Below are 8,699 nucleotides of genomic sequence, written 5' to 3'. Positions count from 1 at the left end.
AAAAAAACCGCAAAATTAATGTGCATGCTGCGGTTTTTACCGCGATGCGGTTTTTTTGCGGTAAAAAATGCATCAATGTGCACAAAAAGTGCAAAATGCATAGAAATGACTGTGCACCTTATTTTTAGCGGTTTTATAGTGAAAACCGCGGTAAAAACCGCTGTGTGTGAACACTGCCTTAGACTTAGAAGAACTACAACAAAAATGCGTGAAAAATATCCAAATATTTCCTACTTGTAAAAACCGTGTTATATAACATCCCCAATAAACCCAGCGTAAACCAGACGAGTGAGAGAAAACCGTGCGCAGAGAAGAACCAAAGCTCTCATCACCCAGCGGCGGCCGAGGGCTTCACTGACTAGACCCCGCCTACAATGCTACCAGCTCATCACGTGACCTAACAACCTTCCCGCTGCCTATCGCGCCACTGTCCCGCCCACCACAATTTCCGCTTGAGACTGTTGACTGTACCGCTCAGCCTAACTTCACTAATAACACTACCTAACACGGCTCCGTCTGTTTACCACGCCCCTATAGAATGACAAGATTCCGATGCTGATTCTGGATTGGTTGGTTCGGCTGTCACTTAGAGCCATGCTTGGCGAATCAGTGACTTGGCTCGCATTTTGACTGTTGAGAGGGAAGTGGGAGATGCAGGTGTTGTGCCGCTGCTGTGGTTACGGTGCAGGGAGCCCATGAAGCCGGGCGCTGACTTGCAGTAAGTGTGCGATGGCTGCGCTGTCAGCTGTAGCCGGGATGTCTGCTTAGCTTTGTACATAGGTGAGCGCCGGTGTAGGACTACAGGTGCCAGGACGCCTATTGCTGAGAGCTGTCCCTCATTCATGTCCTGTGGGGGTGACAGCTGGGCTCTCGGGGTAGGCACTCCCAGCAGTCCCATAGTAGTAGATGGAGCACTGGGGGCTGTGATTCCTGGTGGGGGCCCCGGGGTTAGGGCCACTCAGGTGGATGGGGGAATAAGGGTATGTGCACACGCTGCAGATTCTGCTGCCTTGTACAGTACCTTTATTTCCTATGGAAATAAAAAAAAGCTGTGCACATGCTGCGTTTTTTTCCGCGCGGTTTTTCTGCGGTTTACAATCCGCAGCATGCCAATTGTTTGGTGCAGAAACGCTGCGGTTTTACACCTCATCCATTATGAGGTGCAAAACCGCAGAAAAAACGCAGATATTCCGCAAATAAACCTCAGAAAAACCGCAGCACTTTGTCCTGCAGATTTCCTGCGGTTTTCTCTACAAAATCCGCAGAGACTAAAAACTACGTGTGCACATAGCCCAAGGCGCAGCAATGAGGCAGCGGGGTTCACATCCGACAACTGTCAGAGCTGGAAACCATTGATCAGAGGACGTGCTGGGTGTCAGACCCCCCCCCCGATCTCCCGTACAGGCCGGTCATCAGTACGTGACGCTGGGTGTCAGACCCCCCCGATCTCCCGTACAGGCCGGTCATCAGTACGTGACGCTGGGTGTCAGACCCCCCCCCCGATCTCCCGTACAGGCCGGTCATCAGTACGTGACGCTGGGTGTCAGACCCCCCCTGATCTCCCCTACAGGCCGGTCATCAGTACGTGACGCTGGGTGTCAGACCCCCCCGATCTCCCCTACAGGCCGGTCATCAGTACGTGACGCTGGGTGTCAGACCCCCCCGATCTCCCGTACAGGCCGGTCATCAGTACGTGACGCTGGGTGTCAGACCCCCCCGATCTCCCGTACAGGCCGGTCATCAGTACGTGACGCTGGGTGTCAGAACCCCCCCGATCTCCCCTACAGGCCGGTCATCAGTACGTGACGCTGGGTGTCAGACCCCCCGATCTCCCCTACAGGCCGGTCATCAGTACGTGACGCTGGGTGTCAGACCCCCCCGATCTCCCCTACAGGCCGGTCATCAGTACGTGACACTGGGTGTCAGACCCCCCCGATCTCCCCTACAGGCCGGTCATCAGTACGTGACGCTGGGTGTCAGACCCCCCCCGATCTCCCCTACAGGCCGGTCATCAGTACGTGACGCTGGGTGTCAGACCCCCCCGATCTCCCCTACAGGCCGGTCATCAGTACGTGACGCTGGGTGTCAGACCCCCCCGATCTCCCCTACAGGCCGGTCATCAGTACGTGACGCTGGGTGTCAGACCCCCCCGATCTCCCCTACAGGCCGGTCATCAGTACGTGACGCTGGGTGTCAGACCCCCCGATCTCCCCTACAGGCCGGTCATCAGTACGTGACGCTGGGTGTCAGACCCCCCCGATCTCCCCTACAGGCCGGTCATCAGTACGTGACGCTGGGTGTCAGACCCCCCGATCTCCCCTACAGGCCGGTCATCAGTACGTGACGCTGGGTGTCAGACCCCCCCGATCTCCCCTACAGGCCGGTCATCAGTACGTGACGCTGGGTGTCAGACCCCCCCGATCTCCCCTACAGGCCGGTCATCAGTACGTGACGCTGGGTGTCAGACCCCCCCGATCTCCCGTACAGGCCGGTCATCAGTACGTGACGCTGGGTGTCAGACCCCCCCCCCGATCTCCCGTACAGGCCGGTCATCAGTACGTGACGCTGGGTGTCAGACCCCCCCTGATCTCCCCTACAGGCCGGTCATCAGTACGTGACGCTGGGTGTCAGACCCCCCCGATCTCCCCTACAGGCCGGTCATCAGTACGTGACGCTGGGTGTCAGACCCCCCCGATCTCCCGTACAGGCCGGTCATCAGTACGTGACGCTGGGTGTCAGACCCCCCCGATCTCCCGTACAGGCCGGTCATCAGTACGTGACGCTGGGTGTCAGAACCCCCCGATCTCCCCTACAGGCCGGTCATCAGTACGTGACGCTGGGTGTCAGACCCCCCGATCTCCCCTACAGGCCGGTCATCAGTACGTGACGCTGGGTGTCAGACCCCCCCGATCTCCCCTACAGGCCGGTCATCAGTACGTGACGCTGGGTGTCAGACCCCCCCGATCTCCCCTACAGGCCGGTCATCAGTACGTGACGCTGGGTGTCAGACCCCCCCCGATCTCCCCTACAGGCCGGTCATCAGTACGTGACGCTGGGTGTCAGACCCCCCCGATCTCCCCTACAGGCCGGTCATCAGTACGTGACGCTGGGTGTCAGACCCCCCCGATCTCCCCTACAGGCCGGTCATCAGTACGTGACGCTGGGTGTCAGACCCCCCCGATCTCCCCTACAGGCCGGTCATCAGTACGTGACGCTGGGTGTCAGACCCCCCGATCTCCCCTACAGGCCGGTCATCAGTACGTGACGCTGGGTGTCAGACCCCCCCGATCTCCCCTACAGGCCGGTCATCAGTACGTGAGGCCCGTCGTCTCCTCGTCAGTCACTGCCTCCGCTGTACAGAGGACAGCATGCACCGTATTCTGTGGGACCCTCTTATAGGGCAGCACTGAGCGGCTGAGGACCGGGGGTCTCCGGTGGGCCGCCAGGGCTGTACACTGTGATGTGACTGTACGGAGTCCTTGGAGCAGATTTCCTCTCCAGTCTGGAGAATAGAAATAATTGGGGTAAGTTGCGGCCACTTAGAAGGCGCGCACCACCTAGGACCTCATTCACACGTCAGTATTGTGTCAGAGCCAGGAGGGGAACCTCTCATTGACAGACTGACGCCTGCTTGTGGCAAATACTGAGGTGTGAATAGAGACTAAGGCACGTTATTAGAAAGCCCTAAAGTCAAGAAAGGAAATCTACCTCTCCTGTGACCAGACCACAGTTTATCACTTAAGCCTGTTTCACACTTCCGTTTTTTCAAATCCGTCAAAATCCGTTGGTTTCCGTAAAAAAACGGATCCGCCATTTTTTTGCAGGATCCGTTTTTTTTGTCCCATAGACTTACATTAGTGGTTACCGCGGATCCGTAAAAAAAACGGATCCGGTTTTTTAAAAACGGATCCGTCTGCATCAGTTTCCGTCAAAAAAACGGAAACGGATCCGTTTGGCGGACACAAAAACGGAAGTGTGAAACAGGCCTTAGGAGCTGCGATTGTACCGAAACATATTATATTACTAGAGTTGGGCCCAATGCTATTGCATCGGGAGGGAAGTGTGTGTGTGTCCCGCAGCTGCCTGCCCACCCACCTCCGTGCAGTCACAGCCGGCAGGAAAGACGGTGGTTTGCAGCCTGTGCTGGAGATGGGGTGCGGCGCCACCCCATCTCCATCACTTGGGTATTCCAATATGGCAGTCGGTGCGGTGAAATAAGGGATTCGAGGACTTCCAAATGGAAGTGGATGATGGACAATTTTAAGTAAATATATATTAGAAAGGGAACCTTCACCTGATTAATGGTGTCCGATCTGCAGGAATCCGAGCCCGGCTGTACGACTGCACCAGGTGTATTACTCTGACATGTCGGGGAGAACACAGTAAGTAGATGCTGCAGGTGATTGACAGCTGTCAGCCACTTGGGAGAAGCTGGCAGGGGCAGCACTGGACCAGTTAGGTCACTCTATGTGTTCCCCGGCTGCACCCACTAACTTATGTTTTCTCTGAAACCCCAGAATATTCAGAGAACGCTATACCTGGCAGCAGCGGGGCTCTGATTTCTGCTCTTTGCGCTTGTGAACATCCCCTTTAATAGATGTGGATAAATGCGCCTGATTCCTTGTGGTGACCTTCCCCTGTACACGATATACGGTGTCACTTCTGGCCATGATGTTACTAAGAGTGTGTGCACACGCTGCGGATTCTGCTGCGGATACAGTACCATTATAATCAATGGAAATAGAAATCCGCAGTGCAGACAGTGCGGAATTTTCTGCGCAGATTTGCTGCGGTTTCAAATCCGCAGCATGTCAATTCTTTGTGCGGATTCTGCTGCGGTTTGGCACCTGCTCCATGGCAGGTGTCAAACCGCAGGGGAAAATCTGCAGATAAACCTGCGGATTTACACAAAAATTCCGCAGGACAATCCGCAGCGTGTGCACACAGCCTAATGCTTCTGCTTTTCTCCTCTAGGGTCTCCATATCTGACCGCTCAGAATCACAATGTCTCTGGACTTTGACAGTGGAGCGTTACAGACCCAGCACGATGATGAGGAGTATGATAAAGAGGATTACGCCAGAGAGCAGGAGGTGAGGCCTGCAGCCCCTGATCGCCCCGACGCCTTTTGTCCCTTCTGATCTTGAATAAGGAGGTGGATTAGTGGTAAAATCGTACACCTACAATTACCGCGGGGATTAATTACCTGACCCCATCTGCTCCCAGCTTTCATTACCTTTGGGATGTACTTATTATCCTTTTTATTTTTTGTCCGGTTAAATTATTAAATCCAATCAGTGATCCAAGCTCCACGAGCGTTAGGCAGATTATTTAATTTGTTCCGAAATAATTTTATTAAAGTGGCACAAAATGTTATTTTCTGTTTTATTCAATTGTTTCTTTATTTTTTTTTTATAGAATACGCGCCTCCATGTAGAAGTTGCCCCCAAAGGTGTTTCTAGCCTTTAACTCCTTGGTGTCATAGCCAGATTTTGGCTTTTATGACAACCTATTTTATTGTGACATTCCAGGACCCATACGTTTTTTTTTGTTTGTTTTTTGTAAAAAATTTTTTCTGCAACGTTCTCCTATAAGGACTTTTTTTCACTGTTTTTGTAATAATTGTAATATTTGTTGTAATAAAATGTTAACTTTATTCTGTACATTAGTACAAATACGATAAATTCAATAATTAATATTTATTGGAGGGCTTATTTTTTTGAAGCAAAATGAACAAAAACATCAATTCTAAATGTATTTATTTTCTTTAACGTAATTCACTGTAAGGTATCATTGACATCTTCATTCTGCTGGTTCTGACAATGACGGCAATACCAAATTTATATATTTCTTTTAATGTTTTTGCTACTTTTTCATACAAATGATTTTTATTTAAAAAAAAAATCTTTTTTTTTTTTTTGGGGGGGGGGGGGGGTGGGTCACCAAATTTTGATAGCTATAACTTTTTACTTTTCTATAGACAGAGTTCAGTGAGGACTTGCTTTTTGTGGGACAATCTACCTTTCTTTCTCGCTTCATTGGGGGACACAGGTTACCATGGGTGTATGCTGCTGTCGCTAGGAGGCTGACACTATGCAAATGAGAAAGTTAGCTCCTCCCCAGCAATATACACCTACCGACAGGACCAAATTACCTCAGTTTTTTGCTTAGTGTCTGAAGGAGGCGGACCTAGATTTAACACCAGATCTGCAGTGCTTTTTCCTTACAGGTTTTGTGTGTGTTTATTAATCATTTCACCTTTATTTTTCAGATACAGCTCTTCGGGTAACAGGGTGCAGATTTCTCACCCTGTTTTCCCACATTTAAGCGACCGAGAGAGCATCGCCCACTCTCGGACCCGCTGGTAGGACTTTGTCCCCTGTTCCCCGTCAGGGAGTTTCAGGGCGACTCTCGGTGGCCAGTCCTTGCCTTATCCCCTCCTCACCCCTCTCCTTGGAGAGGGCTGAAAGGAAGACGGTGGTCACCGGTGGTGGCCTTCCCCCTTATTCCTATGGGGAAACACCATCTTCTGCACCTTCTGGAGACAGTGCGGGAAGGAGGATCGTACTCCCAGGGACCCTTTCCATCCCGAGGGCTCCTGATGTCATCCTCGGCCATGAAGAGGTGCCGGATCAAGAAGCAGATACTAAGTGTCCCCCCCCGAAGCTAAACCCCTGCAGCACCCACCAGTATGCTCCTGCTTCTCCCTTACTTTCAAATTCCGCGCCTTTTTTCTTACAGTGCGCGCTGTCCGGCATTTTTACAGCCTTCTTCCCCGGGCTGTTCTTTGTTTAGGTCACGCCCCCTTGCAGGCGTCGGCCAATCAGTGCCTTTCTTTCAGTTTACAGCGCCGGACACGCCCCCTGCCTGTCCCGACAGACATTATGCTCATAGCAGGCTGGTCACGCCCCCACAGGCGTGCCAGCCTATCAGGACACCGCTTTCAGTTCCTTCGACCGGGCACGCCCCCTTCTTTTTCGGCGCGCTTTTTTGGGTCCCTAAGTTGTTTACCCCGTTCAGCGTGTCTTGTGGCTCTGAGTGCACAACCTCCATCTTGTGCTCCTGCAGCGTCTTCTCTCTCCCGGGGGACTCAATACCGGCCTCCTGTTCAGAGTTCCGGCGGCGGACGCAGCTACCTGCGCTACTGCTGCTGCATCGCTGGGTGTCTGGTAGGCTCCGCTTTCCACTCCCTTGGCCATCGGTTAGCCCCCTTCAGCAGTATCGCCTCCATAGCGTCCTGCTGCAGTCTTCAAATGCGCTCTACCTATGCCCAACCCTGCTGGGGCCTCTGGCTAAACCCCTACGGTAGTTCACTACGCTTGTGCCAGCTGTAAGAGAAAGTGGGCTTCAGGCCAGCCGTCTCCTTTCTGCCCGTCCTGCAGTCCTTCCACCATGTCTGCCCCTCAGGACACCTCCAACGCCCTGGATGAGAGCACCCACCACCTCCGGAGTAGGCTTTTGCCATGTCCCAGTCGGTATCATGTCTGTCCGTTGCCATGTCTCAGTCCGTATCAGACCTCACCAAAATATCACAATCCCTGGTACAGGTCCTGGAATGTATGCCACATCTCTCTACCACCACCAGCGCTCCGAACACCTCTCACGGTGGTTCGCACGCACCTGACCACGACCTCCACAGGGACAGATCAGGAGAAAGGTCTAGGAAGCGGACTCTGTCTAGTTCCTCCTCAGATTCAACAGCACCACGGGTGCCCCTTTCTGCCCGTTCCCCCTCCTCGGAGGCGGACGTCGGGTCAGACATAGCCTCTCTGTCAGAGTCTGACTCTGATGCAGATCACACCTCTAGAACGCAGGACATGGTAGATAGACTTATTTCGGCTATTGTTCAAACACTCGAAATAAAGTAAGAAAATGCTACTGCTCAAGATCAATCCGTTTCATTCAAATGGGTAAAACGTCCTTCCAAGCTTTTCTGCAATCACAACGAGTTTGAGGTTACTACCTCTAGACACTGGGAACATCCTGGGAAGCGTTTCCTGGGAAGGAAACGTCTGGACATCCTTTACCCCTTTAGTCCTGACCTTGTCAGCAAATGATCAGAATCTCCTAAGGTGGACCCGCCGGTTTCACGCTTAGCTTCTCACACAGTCCTGTCCATTCCCGATGCGGTGTCCCTCAAGGACGCTACGGACAGACAGATCGAGTCTCTAGCCAAACCAGCCTTTGAGGCGTCAGGCGCTTCTTTTTGCCCAAACTTTGCCTCCTCATGGGTGGCGAAAGCAATATCCACCTGGGCCAAGATACTTTGTCAAGGCATTGTGGCGGCAGCCCCCACACAAGAGCTAACAGATTTGGCAGACCAAATTGCCCATGCGGGTAAATACTTGTTGAATGCCTCCCTGGATGCTGCTGCTTGCTCAGCAAGAGCAAACAGCAATGTTGTTGCTATTCACCGCATCATTTGGTTGAAGGTGTGGAACGCAGATCCGGCCTCCAAAAAATCTCTCGCTGGCCTACCTTTCCAGGGCGCCAGGCTCTTTGGGGCTAAGCTAGACCAGATCATCTTGGATGCTACCGGAGGCAAGAGTACTTCTCTGCCCCAATCCAGGCCAAGACGCCCTTTCAACAGAAAGGGCCCCCAGCCTTTTCGGCCCTTTCGGCCTTTCTCTTCCTCAGGCGGATCATCTCAGCAGGACCGTTCTTCTGCACAGGGAGAAAGAAGGAAACCTTCCTTGAAACC

At 52.7% G+C, this 8,699-nt stretch overlaps 1 protein-coding gene across 1 annotated transcript in view; it reads left to right on the top strand.

The window, feature by feature from the left end:
- Positions 1-563: 563 nt before the first annotated feature.
- The window catches only part of CEP152 (centrosomal protein 152), a 116,767-nt gene continuing 108,631 nt past the window's right edge, over positions 564-8,699 (top strand). The window contains exons 1-2 of the mRNA XM_073568457.1: positions 564-718; positions 4,975-5,091. Of these exons, the coding sequence (XP_073424558.1) occupies positions 5,005-5,091 (87 nt within the window). The 5' untranslated portion in view covers positions 564-718; positions 4,975-5,004. The remainder of the gene's footprint in view (positions 719-4,974; positions 5,092-8,699) is intronic.

Source organism: Dendrobates tinctorius, unplaced genomic scaffold (assembly GCF_039654945.1).
Source record: "Dendrobates tinctorius isolate UK_male_01 unplaced genomic scaffold, ASM3965494v1 ptg000022l, whole genome shotgun sequence".
Classification (NCBI taxonomy): Eukaryota; Metazoa; Chordata; class Amphibia; order Anura; family Dendrobatidae; genus Dendrobates; species Dendrobates tinctorius.
This window is presented reverse-complemented; position numbering and strand designations above follow the sequence as displayed.